At 41.0% G+C, this 19,522-nt stretch overlaps 1 protein-coding gene across 7 annotated transcripts in view; it reads right to left on the bottom strand.

Moving 5' to 3' along the window:
* Nucleotides 1–19,522, bottom strand: part of SENP6 (SUMO specific peptidase 6) — a 77,186-nt gene that overhangs the window by 53,076 nt on the left and 4,588 nt on the right. For 5 of the 7 annotated variants that reach the window (XM_060236123.1, XM_060236141.1, XM_060236132.1 and 2 more), the window contains exons 2-4: nucleotides 13,349–13,442; nucleotides 10,405–10,468; nucleotides 6,473–6,615 (exon numbers count right to left, since the gene is read on the bottom strand). In XM_060236123.1, the coding sequence (XP_060092106.1) occupies nucleotides 6,473–6,615; nucleotides 10,405–10,468; nucleotides 13,349–13,442 (301 nt within the window). Of the gene's footprint in view, nucleotides 1–6,472; nucleotides 6,616–10,404; nucleotides 10,469–13,348; nucleotides 13,443–19,522 lie in introns of those variants that run through there. The other 2 variants (XM_060236171.1, XM_060236180.1) reach the window with 1 other exon arrangement.

The following is a 19,522-nucleotide window of genomic DNA, read 5'->3' as shown; positions in this document are numbered from 1 at the left end:
TACCAGGAGGGAAAAAAAGGAAATCGTGTGGGGAAAGGGATAAAGAGGAAGTGAGGTACCCCTCCACAAGTTCTTGTTAGTTCTACACACAAGGCATTGCACAACTAGGCCAGGGTATTTCCAGATAGGGACTGCTAGGAGAGGGAAAACTGAATCCAGCTTTGGAAGTTGAGCTCTATGATGTTATACTGTTACGCTCTCTCCCCTTGCAAACCACAGTCCCCAAGCTACACCTGCAAAATCTTCATGAATTTCCCAAGTTGGAGGCTGCAAGCATAGCTGCCAGAAAGAATTTTAATCAATAAAGAAATAGTGATTTGGTTAAACATTATAGTAGCAGAAGGAGAGCGAAGGAACCACAGTTGCCAGGGAGGGAAAGTATGCCCTTTGGTCCCCTGCTTGTCATTGTACCTAATTGTCAACTTGGCCTCATCCATGGTTAGTTTAAATCCAGAGATGATCACCATGAATAGACAAGTCAAATCTTTCTACAGACATGAGAAAAGTCTCAGGTTTGCAAAAAAGTCTGAAATCTAAAAACAATGAAAACCAAGCAACTCCCCAAATATTAACAAAGGCTTAACAGAAATAATGCCACCCTGAGCTCTCAATCACAACAGTATTTCTGAGCCTTCTAAGCCTTACTTTCTGTAACAGGGAGGCCAGAACAGCCCTGGAAAATGTCATATCCCCTTCTCATTACATCCCCTGATAAGAGCTGGGCTTTGCATGCAGTTGGGCCTTACTTTCTGCAGGAAGAAGAGGAGGGAAGGAGGGAAAAGTGAAGACAAGGTCAAATAAAGGTAGGTTTGCTGTTGGCTGTGAAGATACGCTAAGTTTTCAGTTATCCTCTGAGACTTTGGTGCAGTTTCTACCCCACTTCTTCCTGTTCTTCCCCTCCCCCTTTACCTTAGTAGAGCATCAAGTTACTTGTTATCCAGTCTATGAGTATGTATGTCAGTTGTTTGAGGGAGAGGTGAAACGTCAACCACAAGGAAGAATCAGTTTGAAAGGACGACGAAGGGCATGCAATAGTTGAGAAGCAATGAAAGCCCTGCATGCTACCCTTATGAAGATTAGGTATCCATCTAGGTTCAGAAATGCACCTTAGCTTACAGTTTTCTCTCAAGTATTTAGTATATTTGCAATTTTGCTCGTACAGCACTAAAGCATTTACAGTTTTTTATTTCCAAAAATTTCAAATATTTCACTTTTATATTCTAATTTATAAATGGTGCATTTTATGTTGTTTAAAGAGTAAAATTAGTTTAAACTTGATAGGAAAGCAAGGTTAAACTTACCTGCAACTGTTGTTCATTGAGTATTTTCTGTGCAGGCACACATGGGGACTGTGCATGAGCAGGCCTGCCATTGGATAGGTCTTTATACCTAAAAGCCTCCTGCGGGTGCTGCACGCTGAAGCCAGAAGTTTGTTACTGCCCAGGGACGACATGCTTCCGTGCAGCAGCAACCTTAACCCTCAGTCCCTCTAGCAGCACCAAAGCAAGAGCATACAATGGAGCAGGAGGGAAGGCATGTGTGCTTGCACAGAAGATATTTGATGAACAATAGTTACAAGTAAGTGCAGCTTTGTTTTCATCATCAATCTTCTGTGCAGTCCCACATGGGGATTCTAGCAAGCTACTCACCAGGAGGTGGAGCATGCTCTCCTCATTTGAACAGAAAATGAAGTACTACCTTCTGCATGTGAGCCTCTTGTCTCATTTGCAGATCCAAAGTGTGATACACGAATGTATCTGCTGATGACCAGGTGACAGCTCTGCAAATCTCCATCAAGGGCACTCCATCCAAGAAAGCTGCTGAAGAAGTCATGACTAGTGGAATCAGTGTGGATATTTAAAGGGCATGGTAACTTGGCCTGATCATAACACTCCCCAATGGCCCTGATAATCCATCAAGACAGGGCCCTGATAATCCATCAAGATGACACTCGCCTACCTCTCTTAGGGCATTTAAAACAAACAAATAGTGCTCTGTCCCTGCAGAACTCCATTTAAAGAATGTTCTAACATTTAAAGAATGCAATGGACACTCATTTTCAAAGCTTGGTGAACGAAGGAACAAAAGCAAAATCATTTGGGATAAACAGAACCTGGAAATGAGTTTAGGAAGAAACATAAGACTAGGGCGAAGGATTACCCTCTCAAGAAAAGCCTTCAAATACAGAGGATCTATCTGAAGAACTGCTAGCTCACTCACCCACCGCTGAAGTAACAGCCACTAAAACACACCTTCATAGAAAGCTCTGCCAAAGAACAGGTAGCAAAAGATTCAAAAGGCTTGAGTATTAACTGTGCCAACACAACTAATAGAGACTATTAGGGCACTAAAGGATTTCAGGGTGGGCAAAGATTATCTACCCCTTAAGAAACCTCTTGGACAAATGATTGCTGGGGGAGAAAACTGATCCGCACTAAATTTTGTTGTGATAGAAAGAGATAACAGCCAGGTGAACCTTCAAAGTGCTAAATGTCAGGCCATTAGTTTTGAGTTGCAATAAGTAATCAAAATATGCTTAAAACATTAGCCCTCATTGGTCTTAAAAGATGCTTTCTTTGCATCAAAGGAAGCTCTGGCTCTTTCCTTCCATCCCCAAGGTACCAGGAGGGGGAGGAGCCTCAACCAACAGAAGGAAGAGAAGCTTAGCTCAGTAGCTCTGCTGTGATACTGAGAGAGCCTGGTGAAACAAGCTATTCCTCCCCTCCCCTTCCTCCCCAAGGGAGGAGCCTCAGCTAATGGAGAAAATAGAGCCTTTACTCTGTAGCTCCTGTGTGATTGAGCAAGCCTGGCAAAAGCAAGCTCAAAATTCCTCAGAGCTCAAAAACAAGCTGTGATGCAGAAGGAAGCAGATGACAGCCAATTGTTCAGGGGCCTAATTCGGCCCCCAGGCTGTATGTTTGACACCCCTGGTCTAAAGCCTCCAAGACATCAGGCTGAGGCACTTCAGATCATGATGGAACACCTGGTTGATGCTGATTACATCTGGTTGATTTGGCAGGGAAAGAAACTGGCTCCAGGAGATTCCATAACCATATCTGGTGAAACCAAAAAGGTGCTAACAGGATCATCTTTAATCTCTTTCCTGGCTTTCTCTATAGACCTGATAAGGAGCAGGAATGGAGGGAATGTGTAGAAAAGGGCTTGATGCCGTTGCAGCTGAAACATATCCCCTAGGGAATCAATGCCTACTTTGCTTAGGAACAATACTTCACATCCTTCTTGTTTTCTCTTGTCGTAAAAAGACTGATGTTTGGCACCCCCAAGAGAGTAAAAATCAGTTCCCATTAAGTTGCCTTTAAGGACCATTTGTGAGAGAGTGTGCTGGCTCTGCTCAACCTGTCAGCTTCCATGTTTAAACTCCCAGGGATATGAATAGCTTGAAAGGAAGCATTGAGATTCAGTGCCATGTCCCATGCTAGGGTAGCTTTCTGACACAGACCTCTGGACCCCCTTGCTTGTTTAAATAAAACACCATAACTGTATGGTCCAGTTGGACAAGGATATTCTGACAGATATCTGAAAAGCTAAGGACATAACGAACTGTTCACAATTTTAATACATTAGTGTCAGAGAACAATAACAAAGAATGAATAACAGGTCTTGAAATAAAAAAATTGACTCCACAGAGCATGAATCCCAGCTCTATAACAAGATGGAAACCAGAGCTGCAGGGGATACATCTGGAAGCTAGCCAAAGGCAGGATCGCTGTAATAGAGCCCATATATTCCAAAAGGTTGTCCATGAACTTAACAAGGGTTGACAATGAATCTAGTCAAAAGGACGGTTTTTGGGATGAGGTGGCATCTGAGAGCCAGTTTGGTGTATTGGTTAAGTGCACGGACTCTTATCTGGGAGAACCAGGTTTGATCCCCCACTCCTCAACATTTAACTGCTGGAGTGGCCTTGGGTCAGTCATAACTATCACAGCTGTTCTGCTCAAGATCAGTTCTGCCAAAGCTCTCTCAGCCCCACCAACCTCATAGGGTGTCTGTTGAAGGGAGGGAAAGGAGATTGTAAGCTGCTCTGAGATCCCAGTGAAGGATGGGGTATAAATCCCATCTCCTCTTCTTCATTATCATCATTTCTGGAAAAAGGTGATTGTTGGTTCAACCTACATCAGTTGGAATCCTTACATCTACAGTAACCCTGTTATGAGGTAAATGGTTTAGGGATACAATACTGAGTCCCTGAAGATCCAGAAAAATGGTAGTTCCTTTGATACAAATGCTAAGACCGTCTCACAAAAGGCCTCTACTAAAATTTGGACATGGATGATTGTGACACTCCCAGGGACTCAGCAATCTGTTTTCCTTTATCAGGGAAAGCGTCTCATTCATCTTAGCAGAGAAGAGAATGGAACCACCAAAAGATAAGTCCTCAACTTTAAGACTGGTCTTCAGAGGTGAAGCTACTGATCTTAAAGAAGAGCTGATAACCAGTCATAATGGTTCCATCATTAGAGATTTTGAAATTTAACACTACTGAGGAATATCGTTTCCAACTCAGAACATCCATCTTTCTTCCCTCCCTATAAATGGAAGTGGAGGAGTAGGCCTGGCATCCCTTTGGCTGTATCTCCGCCATCACCAAGGAAGATGGTGGAGGATAATTTGTCAGGTAGATAAATAGCTCTTTTTTGATCTTATAAAAATGTTCTACTCTTCTCAAAGCAGGCTGGAGAGAGACAGGCTTTTGCCACATTCTTTGTGATGTCCTCTAGGCCCTCCAACACCAGGAATGCAATAATCCCAGGAGATTCTGACTCAATAGCTTATCTTTTGGCTTGTGCTCTGAGGTAATTACTTCAATCTCAACAGACTGGGTCATACAAATCATTTGTTCTCCAAACACTGGAAGATCCTCCATAGGAGATGCTGGAAACAGTTCACCAACCCTCTCACATCTGGACACAACATCGGATTCAATTACTGCATCTTCTTCCGTCACTACAGGTATAAGAGAATGTGGCCTGTGCGTGACAGTTGCTGAAGCTGAGTACTATGACCGCCAACGGGGGTAATGATACAAATTCACATCTCCAGGCCTTGCGATGTTGTCACCCCATTCTTCTGTATCCTGGAGACATCATGCATGGGTGTGAAGGCCACTGCACAGGCAGTTTGGGTTGAGACCACAGAACTGTGGCCATTTGCTCCAGATTAGTATAATACAGAACCTGACCCTGTGGTAAGGGTCAGGGTATCTCCACATCACATCTCCATTCAAGATAGAAACCTCGACCTGCAGATAGAGGCACGAGTTTCTCCTGCATGGTTGGCACAGGGTTTGGAAATGCAGACAGGTGCACTCTACTGAAAGGTTGATTTGTATTGCTTCATGTTCTTGGTCTTGCCTTTAACCTTTAGGCAGAGGAGGCATGACGAAGCAGAGGGAAGCATGACCAAGACTGGATCCAGAAGGTGGTGTCTAACTCATCAATTCTGAAGATGCAGAATTGAAACTTTCTTTGGGGCTGACTCAGACAAGGGCTCTGAGGCTTTAAGCACTTTCTCCCACAACACTGCCATAAGTTTGAAGCCCTATCCCCCCCAAGCTTTAGGGGTGAAGCATTGGCAGGCCTTATATAAGGAGATAACCTGACCCTCACCCAAACAGACAAAGGTCATGTTCATCAGTTTGGGTCATCTTTGCTCCTCAGCGGGAGCATTTCTTGAAAAGAGCGTTCTGAGCTATGGAAGGAACTCAGAACCCAACATCACTCCAAGAAAATCATGAACACTATAACCGGAGACCCTGAAAAACGTAACTTTCTCCTTTGGTAGCAAAAGAGGAATGGAGGGTAGGGGCACTCTTGCACAGGAGCACGTGGTCCCTGTGTGCGAACAAGCTTCTGGCTCCAGCATGCAGCACCCCCTGGAACATTTTAGCTATAAAGACTCATCCGATGGCAGGCCTGTTCGTGCACAATTCCCATATCACACAGAAGATGGATTATGAAAGTACTGCGCATATTTCAATTTTTTTCCAAAATTTATTTTTCCCAAAAAGCAGGGGGGAAACCCCAAAACACTTTTTCCCCTATGGCTTCAAAATTTCCAGAAATTTTACATATTTAACCTTAGCCATCATGTAGGACTGAAGAAAACAGCTTCAGAAGTAGTGTCACAGAACTTTTCCCCTAACAACAATGCAGACTTTGCTGATCATTCTGATGGACTCAGGAGACCACAAATACACACCTGAAAACTGGTATGTCAGTTTGGCCTCAGATGGCCAGAATACTGCACGTTTTTGAAAACAATTATGGTGCAACAAACATTTAAAACCTCCAGCCACATAGTAGCAGATCTTAGTCTACAAGACCATTTGAATATCAAAAATGAAATTTTAATCACTGATCAGCAAAGTGCAAGCATTTCTTAAGAATTACTGGCAAAACTTTCCAAAAAGACAGATTCAGCAATTTTAGTATATCTGTAAGCAAAGCACCTCAGTTTCTTGCTGCTGCCCAACATGTTGAGACCGGTCGCGTTTCCTTTAAAAACTCTAGAAGATTCAATTTTGCCTCGTCTTGTATATGTTCTTATGGGATCTCCTCTGGGGCCAATAGTTCCTGAGCGACAACGTAATGACTGCAATGAAATAATTACAAACAACTGTAAAATGAATACACGATACTGCATTATATCTCTACTAATTTTCAAGCATTATAATAGTCTCAATTCAATGTTTTATATGATGCACTTTAGCATCACCAAACTGAGAAGCACTGGTACAAAGGACTGAGAATCAAAATCTTTTGACTGAGAGACAGCAAGCACAATCTGCAGTATGAATTCTGTGACCAGTTGTTGGAAGGGATTTATACACCTAAAATAAAGCATTAAAATATGATGTATCTATTATTTGTCTTTAAAAGCAGGACTGAAAGTTAATAAAATCTTTCACACATCAGGACAGCCTTTGGACCACATGTAATAATCTTACAGTCGATAATTTTAGCTGTCATCTTTCAAGATCTTTTCAGCAAGTACTACATCACAGGATGAGAGTAGCGATACACAGCTAGGAAGACCACTTTGAACATCTGGCTACTCAAGCCACTGGGGAAACTTCAAGTGAAAGGGCTCTATAAAATTCCAGGCCAGAACTATAATCCACAACAGATGCACTCCAATGCCATTCAGACTTAAGACAGAATTCAAACAAAATGTCACTGTCCTACATGGGAGAAAAATAAGGGGTTTGAATCCCACGAACCAGCAGAAAGCACTGATGGTCTTGGATTTTTCCTCCCCTTCCCTCAAACTATTTCCAGTCCTGGGGAAGTTTATTCCTGGGGTCGAGGGACTTGTGTGCACTAATAGCTATCCTAGTCTGTATCTAGCTGTAGCATAGAGGGGGGAAGCATATGAGTCCTTCTAGCCTATTACACAAGTGAAGTAACTTCACAACCCCTTGCTCACTTTCCACTGTAGCTGCCAGACGGGCACAGCTAATAGTACATGCCGTTATGAATGAGTGCATGAGACCCAATTCACCTTAACAAAATACTTCCCTGTCAAAGCTTCCAGTCATAAAACCAGCCAAAAGGGAGAGTTTATGGAAGATGAGTGTGTAAAAATGTGCAGCATTTTGTGACAACTAGTTTGAAGATATCACCAGAGAGTAAAGTATTTTCATATCCTGAGTATAAAGCACTAAGGAACATTGATGCAATATTCCAGGTTGTTGGCCAGGGGTTTCTGGTGGGCTAGAGAGCCTGCCCTGATGGGCAGCCCAGGCCAGCTCAATCATGTCAGATCTTGGAAGCTAAGTAGGGTCAGCCCTAGTTAGTACTTGGATGGGAGGACACCAGGTCTATTGTTGTTGTGCCAGAAGTAGACAATGTCAAACCACCTCTGTTCCTCTCTTCCCTTGAAATCCTACATGGTTGCCTTAAATCAACAAGACCTGATGGCCAAAACAGAAAAAATGAATCACGTCCCAAGGAGCAGACTGAACCTGCCACCTCTGACACAACTGGAGATCAGAGGGTTAAAAGCAACCTGGGGGGGAGAGACTGTACTTCTACGTTGTAACCTGCATCCTTATCCTCAAAGTGCATTGATCTTTTAGTAATGAATAAACCTTTTATCTGTTTAGGGAATTAAGAGACTGTTCAGTTTTCCTACCCATAGCCAGACTGTTCTCTGTCTTATCAATTTCTCCTGATTTGGTGCTCCCTGATACCAAAAAGGTATTTGACCATCATAAACAAAGAAAATGGTGTCAGCAGTTACCCAAAGGGCACCCCAACACTCTTAAGAGGCTTTTGGGTAACAGTGAAGGAATCACCCCTTTCAGTCTCTGGACGAACCTTAGTTCTCTTGGCTGCATGCCAACTGTTGCAGTACAAGGATGAGGGGGTGAAGGAGCTGCAAGGGCACTATTACAAGTCCCTCAATCCCCAGAATAAATTTTTCTGGGACCTGGATTTTAGATGACAGGCTGGGAACTCCTGGAAATTTCTGCCAATAGAAGGCATTCCACCAGTAGAATATAAGTTTCTCATCTCCCTTCTCACAGTGAAACACAAAATGCTACCCAAAACACCACTACTAGTATGACAGGAGATACTAGGGAATAGCATAAAGGAGGAGCTGACTCTACATTTGTATACCTCACCTTTTTCCTGACCCAAAGTGGTAACAACAAGAAATGACAGTCAGAAGCAGATAATTAAACTAAAACAGATCATTATGACAATTAAGCCTATGTCCATTCAAGCTAACTCTTAATCTCCTTTAAACAACGCTCCCCAGAAGGCCTCAAGGTGCTTGCCTCGCCCTTTCTAGGAGAATGTTCTATAACGGTGAGGCAGCAACAGAAAAGGCTGGGCTATCACCACCTGTATTCTCAAAAGAAAGGGGGACATTAGGACAACCTGTTGTGGAGTGTTAACTGCCACAAGGATTCATATTGGAAAAGTTGGGTCTTCCAATCACACTACTCTTGGGTCATGAAGGTCTTTAAATGCAAGCACCACTACCCTAAATAGGAGCCAGAATCAAGTAGAAACCAGCAATGGGACTTTAAGATACTGTAACATGGTTTCAACAGGCAGAGCTTGATAGCAAATGGGCCAATCTGTTCTGTACCGCCTGAAATTTTCTGTTAGTATTCAAGGGCAACCCAGTATAGAGCACATCAACGTAATCTGCAAAAATCCTCCACTAGTCCCAGTTCATTGTTTTTAACATACCATGGCAGTGACTACTTAACAAAACTCAAATCTAGAGCTGTGCAAAACAGTTTCACAAATATTTTATTGACTCAAATGAGACTGTCTCTAAAATATTCTAGTAGTAGCAGCAGTGGCTTGGACACTACAGTAAACAATTACAGATAGTTTTATGTAAAAAGCAAACATATGAAGAAAACAATCATTAATCATACCACATTAAAAAATAATGTTACCTACAGATTTTTCTCATAGAGGAAAGATGCACTTCTGAACATATTAAGAATGATCTTACTAAAAATATGAAGGAAAGATGGCAAATTTAAGATGCTCAAAGTCAAACACTAAAAATGAGCAAAAATACAAGAAATACTTGGCACATTAAAACCCATATAATAAAATCATTTTTGTTCAATTCTAATTTTAACTTTGCTAGACTGCATTGTATGTAAGTGCAGCCCACTGGCATTAGGTACATTTCATAAACCTAAATTGTATTAGATTATCCAACAGCCTTTTCAGCAATATCGTTTACAACTGAGATAACTTTAAATCATATAAAATTATATAAACTGAGTTTATATAAATGTGGATCTACACCACAACGCATGTAATCATTATATATGATAACTCTAATTTTTCCCAATTGGATTTGTTTTCTCCATCAAAATTAGCCTTTATTGTTCTTTAGCATTTGCCATTCAAGATTCCGTGCATGTGTATGTGTGTGCGCGCGCGCGCATGTGTGTAGAAGAATTAACACATGAGAGATATCTTTTGTGGATTCAAAAATGAGGTCAAATGAGTATACTGTAGAAAGCTAAAAAATACTGAGGCTGTACCTTAGTGGTGGAGTGTATACTTTGTGTGCAGGAGATTATGGGTTTAATTGCTGGTACCTCATCTCATAGTTGTTGACAAAGATCTTTCTGCGTGAGACACAGGAGGGCCACTGCCAGTCACGGCAGAGCTCAACAGTCTAGCTCAGCTTTGTATACACAATGCAACCATAAAGGCAGGTTAATTTGTTTGTTTTTTAAGTTATAAAGAAAAGCATGCAGAAGAAGGGTCTGCATCACAACATACTGGAACTTCAGAAGAGTGTTTCCTCAAATTGTTGCACTTAGTAGGAAGCATCAAATACACTGTCTCCTGCATGTATATTTAATCACATAACAGGATAAATACAAATACTCACTTTCTTTTCATCACTGGGACTGCAGGATCCATCACTCTCATCTATGCTCAGCAGACTTGCTTCACTAAACAGGTGAAGAACAAGAGAGAAAAAAGTGTCCCATTATTTGACAATATTTTTATTTACTCACTGAGAATCAAGGCAGATCACACAATATAAAAACAATGCAAATGAACAGCATAAGACATCCAATGACCAATACAACAGGACTAGAATTACAAGACAATGCAAACAACAAACTGTCTAAGGCAGTATTACCATAAACAATACAGGAAGTGGATGACAGACAGAGGTCAATGCAGTATAATCAAGTTTATACCTACAAAAACATTGCTGCAGATTACAATCATATTCCCTTATGAAAGAGGAAAAACAACTGTTTATAAACTAGTAAGAATATGAAAACGAGTAAATGAAAGTTTCACAAGTCCTTTTTTGTATGGATTTCATTTTAAGGCAGATCCTAGGTACCAGATCACCATAGCACCTAGAAATTCCACTGTGGCCCCCTAGTATTTTCAGCAATGATTTTATTGTGGTATCTCTTGGTTTTTCTCATTCTATATACAAAGCTTACATATCGTTTTGCATCAGATTTTTTTGTTGCATGACATAAAAATAAATGTGTATGCAGTTCTTTTCATTGTTTATATGCTAACTGAACTTTATAATTTTCAGTGGCAGTGAATGAAATAATTTCTTAAGCAGCTGCTTTCTGTACTGGCTCCAAGATTCAATTAAATGGAGCTTTTTAAAGCAATAACGGAATTATGAAAAAAATCATGGGAAGTTAGGTTAGGGTTAGAGATTAGCTTTTTGTTGTGATGATAACCAAGGTTAACTCTATATTTATGTATACAGTTCAACACCTGTCATTAATAAAATTATAAGAAACTGGTTATTAAAACACAAAACCCTAATGGCTGAAAAAGGAGCCTGACTCCGTAGTTTTTGGACTCATTCCTACAGTCAAAGAAAATGTGTCAGGACCTGTTACAGGACAAGGAAGCTGGTTGTCATGTGTAAGCATAATCAAAGTTGATTCACAGTAAAGACCAGAAAATAATTTCGTAAACATGTTGATGGCTTAAAAGCATGAAATATTTAGTGTCAAATCCCATGAGCATAATTCTCTTCAGAAGACATGGGTACCGCAAACACAGAAATTAATGTGTGGGAGTTAACCAACTGTTGGGTACCATGTACATATTATGTTGGAGGTCCTGTTTGTTACTTACGGTCCCCCAGCAACATGCTGTATGCTACACCTAGAAAAATGGGATTTGTTTCCCCAGCTTGTAAAATATTGGAGAACGCTAAATAATTATAACTGAAATTTTTAATAATTCTGAAGTTGTTCATGAGAGGGAAAGAGGGAATAGCACAATGACACAGGGATTGGTCTAAAATATAAAAAACAGAAATGATATACCGACTGAAATTTTAAAAAGAGCACAAATTCTTCTATGTCTGCCAAGATTGGGTTCCCCCTCCCCAGAGTTGCCTCCTATCCTCCTCCAAAGTCATTCATGAGGATCAAGAAATCTTTTAAGTATAGGACCCAATGCTGCAAAAGGACTGCAGTCAAGGGATGTACATGGCCAATTTATTATATAAATGCAGTGTCAATAATGACTTTAAATTGGATTTACTAGTATCAGCTACAATAACCTTTGCTTTAAAAAATATTCTGGTGTAAAATGAAGATGTGTCATTTATTAGTATTGATTGAATGCATTATCTTCCTATGATCTTTTATGGCAGCTAATCATTACCCAGTAGTTATGCCCTCCATAAAACATTTCAGAGCTGGAGGTGCATCATACAATCTGCACATGTGAACCTCCACATTCAAGGACAGTAAACCTTGAGTGCCCTAATCAGGATAGCCCAATCTCATTAGATCTCAGAAACTAAACAGGGTCAGCCCTGGCTAGTATTTGGATGGGAGACCACCAGGGAAAATCAGGGTTGTGATGCGGAGGTAGGCAACAGCAAACCACTTCTGAAAGTCTCTTGCCTTGAATACCCTATGGGGTCACCATAAGTCAGCTGTGACTTGACAGCACTTTCCACCACCACACCTCTGAATACCAGCACCAGGAGGCAACATCAGGGGAAGGCCTTGGCCTCTATGCTCTGGTGCTGGCCCTCCATAGTATCTGGTTGGTCCGTGCGAGAAATTATACTAGACTATACTAGATCTGATTCAGTTAGCCTCTTCCAAGAGGCAGTTTGGTGTAGTGATTAAAAACAGCAGACTCTAATCTAGAGAACCAGGTTCAATTCCTCACTCCTCTACTTGAAGTCAGCTGGATGACTTTGGGTCACTCACAGTTCTCTCAGCCCCAAAAATAAGCCTAGCTCACCAAAAAAGAGCTAAGTCTCAGGATGCCAGACAATCTTCAGAACTCCTGGCTATACTACACCAATTGCCATAAAACAATTAATTAGGCTCTTCTTATGTTAATTCTTGAGAGCAGTTGCCTCTTTTACAAGCACAAAAAGAATACTGTCATCATTTGGAATTGTTCACTTTCAGGTAAAAACCAGATAGGAAGTTGAAAAAACAGGCAAACATCTTTCTATTCTAGTCTATGAATAAAGAGAAATCAATGGGCTTGGAATGGGATAACTCTGTATAGAATTCCATTGTTGGGCTGATGTGAATTTGAAGAATTAACACTGAAAGCTGTTTTGTGGGTAATGGATTAACATTATATCCTGTGAATTTTCTTAATAAATTTACCCTGTTTCTGGAATACTTCTCATTACCTTTGGGAAATAAGTACCCATCATGAGAAATGTGCATTAGTATCACAGGTGTGCATGACACACTCATAACACATTAGAAGATTAGAGGAAGGGGCTCATCAATTTAGTAATGCATTATTATAACTGACCACACTTTTACTTTCAATCACCTAGTTTAAAATGTCCTTACTCTTTCTCTGCATCTCCTTCACTTTCTTCTGAATGATCAAAGCTCCAATTATTTCTAAAGCCACCATCCTGCTTGGACTGTGATATATCCAAAGCTGAAATGAAAATAAGTTAGGATCATTTTTGGTCCCAAGCTAAATCAATGTACACAAAGAGGGTAAACTTAATATTTAACCATTTCAATTACTGAGCTAATAGAAAGAAACTCTGTTAAAACACCAACTTGATTACTAAACTGTTTTATAATATTTTAGCATATAAACTGATACATATTGCAACTTTTTGAGGCAGACAAAGGCAGTGGTTCCCAAAGTGGATGGTATCATCCCGTCAGAGGCAGTAGGGCTACTTAGGGCAGTGGTCTCCAACCGGCCCCAGGGCCAGCAGGGTGGGGGCACCATATTCGGCCTCGCGCCCCCCTTGCAGTGCCACGAAGCCTCGCCACCCTGCCGCTCCTCCATTTTTACAATATTAAGGCTGAGGGAGAAGCTGTGAAGCACCTTCCGGGCTCTGTAAAGGCCAACCCCACCCCCCCGTAGATCACCTGATTGGTGGGGAAACCGCACAAAACTGCGGCAGCAGTGGGCAGTGGCTGCTGAAAAAGCCACACTGCCCTTGCCTCCTTCCCATTTCCTTACTGGGCAGGGGAAGGAAGTGAGAAGGAGGCAAGGGCAGCACAGCTTTTTCAGCAGCCACTGGTCACTGCTGCCGCAGTTTCGTGCGGTTTCCCCATTGATCAGGTGACCAGCGGGGGGGGGGGGGGGTTGGCATTATATAAGTTACTGTATCTTTACAGAGCCCGGAAGGCACTTCACAGCCCCTTCCCCAGCCTTAATGTTGTAAAAACGGAGAGAGGAAGAGGCACCATGGGGGGGAAGGAGGAGCCGCAGGCGGTGGTGGTGAGACTGTGCGGGGCCACAAGGGAGGCAGTGAGGCTGGACAGCCCGGTTAAGGACAGGCCACAGCACTGCACTGGTTGAGGGTCCCTGACTTAGGGGATGCTAAGAGGCAAGGGGAAGCAGGGGGCACTGAAGGTAGGCCTCTTTTACTGCATTGTTCACTTATTTACAATTGACCAGGCTACAGCCAACATGGTGAAGTGGTTAAGAGTGGCAGATTTTAATTTGGCGAACTAGGTTTGATTCCCCACTCCTTCACATGAAGCCTACTGGGTGACAGTAGTCACAGTTCTCTTGGAACCCTCTTAGCCCCATCTATCTAAGAAGGTGCCTGTTGTGAGAAGAGGAAGGGGATGTGATTGTAAGCTACTTTGAGACACCTTGAGGTAGAGAAAAGTGGGATATAGAAACTTCTCTCATTTTCTAGATATTGGCAAATAGTGCTAAAATCTTGCAGAAACTATAGGATTTTTCAGTAAATACAACACCAAAGCTCTAAGACCAGTATACCATGTTTTGAGAAGCTGTTGTCACCACATGTGTTTTGTCTGTCATTTTTCAAGTTTTTGTTGATAAGTCCTAAACAGGATAGTATTGAGTATATTGTTTATTTTTCTGTGTTCTTATTACTGAACCTGCTGATTATGAATTGTGTTTTTCAGCTATATGTGTTATTTTTGTTACAAAATGTCCAATATTAAAAATTTCTAGGTTATATATGTATAACCCTGTGAGTTCAGCCCTCTATTGCAGTTACAGGGGAAGAGGTATTTTGCCACTGCCATAGGAGAGCTCTGAAAGAAAAGGGGGTTCTGGGGGGGAGGGGGAAGGAGACAAAAGCCATGTGGGTCTGAGAATGGACTGACCTGAGAAAGAGCCTCAAGAGAGCTGCAACCTCCAGAAATCTGCAGCAACACAAAAAGCCTGAAGAATAGCAGTACCACAACAGAGCCATGGAATGGTTGAAAATGTGAAAGATACACTGTGCAACATACTAAGGACAACAGAATTTGAATTGCAGCTTGGGAAGTCAATTTGCCAAGCAATGAATCTTAGATTCTTGCTTACACGTGCTTTATAAAAGAGGAAAGTTTGGCTCAAGAGTTGTTATTTGTAAAGCAACTAAGAACAGATACTAAAAGAGAATCAATATTTCAGTTTGTTGAGCAGTTCTTCAACGACAAGGAAATTCTGCTTACTAATATACTTGCTTGTGTAACTGATGTAGCACCATCAATGACTGGAATGTGTTGCTTACTTGAAAAAAGCAGTGCCAAATGTCTTTATCACCCACAGTGTCATTCATCACCAACAATTGGTTGCAGAAAACTTCAGATCACCTGTAGAAGTACTTGTACACCGACATTACTGCAGTGAATAAAATTAAAACCTATGCTCTCAGTGATCAACTATTCCAGGAGCTGTATGTTGAGAATGATGACGCTTTTGAACATTTCATAGAATTACAGAATGGAATCACAGAGTTGGAAGGGGCCATACAAGCCATCTAGTCCAACCCCCTGTTCAATGGAGGATCAGCCTATTAGAGCATCCCTGACAAGTGTTTACTCAGCCGCCGCTTAAAGACTGCTAGTGAGGGGGAGCTCACCACCTCCCTTGGTAACTGATTCCAATGCTGAACAACTCTTACTATAAAAAAAGTTTTCCCTAATATCCAGCTGATACCCTCCCACCATTAATTTAAACCCATTATTGTGAGTCCTCTCCTTTGCTGGTAACAGAAACAGCTCCTTGCTCTCCTCTAAGTGACAGCCCTTCAAATATTTAAAGAGAGTAATCATGTCCCCCCTCTACCTCCTCTTCTCCAGACTGAACATTCCCAAGTCCCTCAGCCTTTTCTCAAAGGGCTTGGTCTCCAGGTCACTGATCATCCTCATTGCTCCCCTGTGCACCCGTTCCATTCAGTCCACATCTTTTTGAAGTGAGGCCTTCAGAACTGCACACAATACTCCAGGTGCAGCCTGACCAATGCAATGTACAGCAGGACTATGACATTTTGTGATTTGGGAGATTATGTCTCTGTTAATACACTGAAGTTCATTGATGATGTTTGCTACTTCATGCTGAAGTTTGCTCACTACCGAAAGACAACCGTGTTAGATGCTTTTATGACCTTTTTAATGCTGTTGCTGAGTTTTTCAAAGACATTAATGCTTTGCTCAGTAACTAAGTCAATGAGATCAGGCATGACATTTCTTATTTATCAGAACTATTTGCAAAGTTCATTTGAATGGATTTGCAGTTGCAAGGAAATAAGATCAGTCTAATTAAGGCCAAATCTGTTGTCTATACATTTATTTCAAAATTAACTATTCAAATACGATATAGGTCATCGCAAGCTATACCAGTTTCCAAGACTATCTGAGCTGGAAGAGAAAGGTGGGACACGATGATCTGCAAGGTTTTTTTTGTTACCTTTTGGATACGCTGTATGAATACATGTCTGAGCAACTTGAGGTTCTTCTTTCGATGGAAATTCTAGAATGGGTGAAGAATCCATTTTCAGATAATGGAGAAGTTGAACTAGTGAAGGAAGAACTAACAGAGCTACAAAATGGCAGTGAGCTGGCAGTGAGTTATTGTACGAATAACGGATTATAAAAGGAAATATCTAATCACTATCCAGCACTATGGACGGTGGTTAAGAAACTCCTTGTTGCATTTCCCACATCATATCTGGTGGAACATGGTTTCAGTGTAGTTATCCAACCTCTCCAAAGTGAAGAAAACACCTTCAGGCCATCTAGTCCAAGTTCAGGTGACTGAACTTGGAGATTTAAAGTCATTCCCACAGAATGACTTTAGACCAGAAATTGGAAAACTGGTATCACTTCAATCAAGCCCTTCCACGAAATTAAGAATTTACTGAACAGTAAAGTAGTTACTGAATGCGGTATCTAAGATTCTTGCTAAATGACTATCAGACTTTAAAAAGCTGGTATTACTGAATCAAGTTCATCAAAGTTGTTGAATATAAATTATACTATAAAGTTTTAATTGGATTTTGAATACATGCAGTGTTAATGGTTATGGTTTTAGATTTTATTATTATCATCTTCCTTAGTGGGTCATGCACACCGCTATTTTAAATTATACTTTTTATAGGGTAGAGAGCCCTGAGGATGAACTTATGGAACCAAGAGGTGGTGGCCCAAAAAAGTTTGGGAACCACTGGACTAAGGCAAGAGACAATGCAGTAAATAACTGACACCTACAATAAAAACCCTATTCTCTTATAAAAACACCCTTCTAAATTGTTCCATCCTAACTCCTTTACAAAAATGCTCTCCTGAACATTTCTAAGTAATTCACATGTATGAACTGACCCCAGAGAACAAAGATTCTGGAACAACTTGCTGCTCCTATCTCATTTGCATTGGTATCTTTTTCTTTTTGAGGCATCTCTTCAACTCAAAAAACTGGATTGTATGTAGCACTGTAATAACTACCAACAGAATATCATACATTAACTTGTAAGATACAGTAACTTGTATAATGCTTAGTGCAATTATAGCAGAACAAGAATACAAAGTACCCATCGGACAGCTCCAGAATTAAGACACTTTGTTAGGTTATGTCTATATTTGTGGATTTTTAAAAGAGTAGGAATATACCCAAGAATGTTCTAAAGTCAGTACCTCTCCTACAATTTAAAGAGAAGAGGGCACACATATCTGCAAGTCTATTATGCAGATATTTTTGCCAGTCTACCAGTTTGGTGTAGTGTTAAGTGCGCTGACTCTTATCTGGGAAAACAGGTTTGATTCCCCACTTCTCCACTTGCAGCTGCTGGAATGGCCTTGGGTCAGCCATAGCTCTCGTAGGAGTTGTCCTTGAAAGGGCAGCTTCTGGGAGAGCTCTTTCGACCTCACCTACCTCACAGGGTGTCTGCTGGGGGGGGGGGAGGTAGAGGAGATTGTGATCGCTCTGAGATTCAGAGTACAGGGCAGGATATAAATCCAATATTTTCCTCTTACTCACAAAAAAACCCCTATTTCTGGAATGTATCAGAAAAGGAAAGAATCCTCACTAAGAATCCAGCCAGCCTGATACATTATGCAGATTCAAGCGACCATCTTGGCCATACAAATACAGCTGCTGTGCAGTGGTTACTTTTGAAAGTGGATGTGGTCCTTGCTGCTTTCACTGAAACAGGTAACTTTGCAACAGAGGTAGCCTCAGCCTCATAAATAAATTAAAAGGCAGATCTAGCTAGAAGAACTGGGCAGACTACAAGGGAGGAGCATGTTATCTCCTCTCCTGAAGATTTACATTTATTAAGCTAACTTGATAGCAGAACCGAACTACTCTTCTATATATTTTGTCACATTTCTTATCACAAAAGCAATGTTTCAAATACAGTATAACCAATATTTCACTTTTTAGAAAACATTTTCGTAAGAACTAATGTTACATTACATTACATTAGTTCCAATGATGCAAATCATTCTTAATAAGTCAATGACACATGCAACTCAAGAGGAAACTTTTTCACTGACTGGATTTGTTCTAATATGCTACTTTTCTTTGAATGTGTAAGAAATCATTACAAATAGTGTGCACCACATGTACAGACACCTGCCCAATAATCCCTCAAAAAAATATCTTGCAGATCTTTTTTACAATCAAGAAACAGCCACCAAGTATATTGTAACGACTGTACTTTTAGCACCATAAGCTTGTTTGCTGCAATCTGGGCAGTTAAGCTGCACATAGATGATAACTTTCCAGAACCACTTAAATTTTTGCAAGTTATCACTGGCTAGAAAACACATGTTCATTTTTTCCCAGCTGTAGCCTCAAGTCAACCAGATATTCTGATTTCTGTGGTACTTTCAAAAGAACCCAGAAAAAGCCAAAACTCCCAGCAGTTCAACCATGACTACTTTAACTATGTACATAAAGCATCATATAATGTCCAAAAATAGCTATCTTTTGTAGTAGCAGTATACATATCCCCTTAATTTAAAAAAGACTATATGTATCTCCCACAGCAATACTCTACCATGGCAAGAATATTCTAAGTTTTAAATCCATAAACCCCTTCATCCCAGGACATCTATTTTGCCCTTAGAAAAGAAAATGACTAGATTAGAAGTTATGTTTTATCTGGGCTCATATTGTTACAAGGGACTAAGAAAAATAGCATGATCCAGATAAAGTCTATACCAGGGGTGCTAAACATGCGGCCCAGGGGCCGAATCAGGCCCCTGGAAGGCTCCTATCAGGCCCCTGAGCAACCGGCTCTTGTCTGC

This window comes from Heteronotia binoei, chromosome 1, assembly GCF_032191835.1.
Source record: "Heteronotia binoei isolate CCM8104 ecotype False Entrance Well chromosome 1, APGP_CSIRO_Hbin_v1, whole genome shotgun sequence".
Taxonomy (NCBI): domain Eukaryota; kingdom Metazoa; phylum Chordata; class Lepidosauria; order Squamata; family Gekkonidae; genus Heteronotia; species Heteronotia binoei.
Note: the sequence above shows the minus strand (reverse complement) of the source record. Positions and strands in the feature narration are given on the sequence as shown.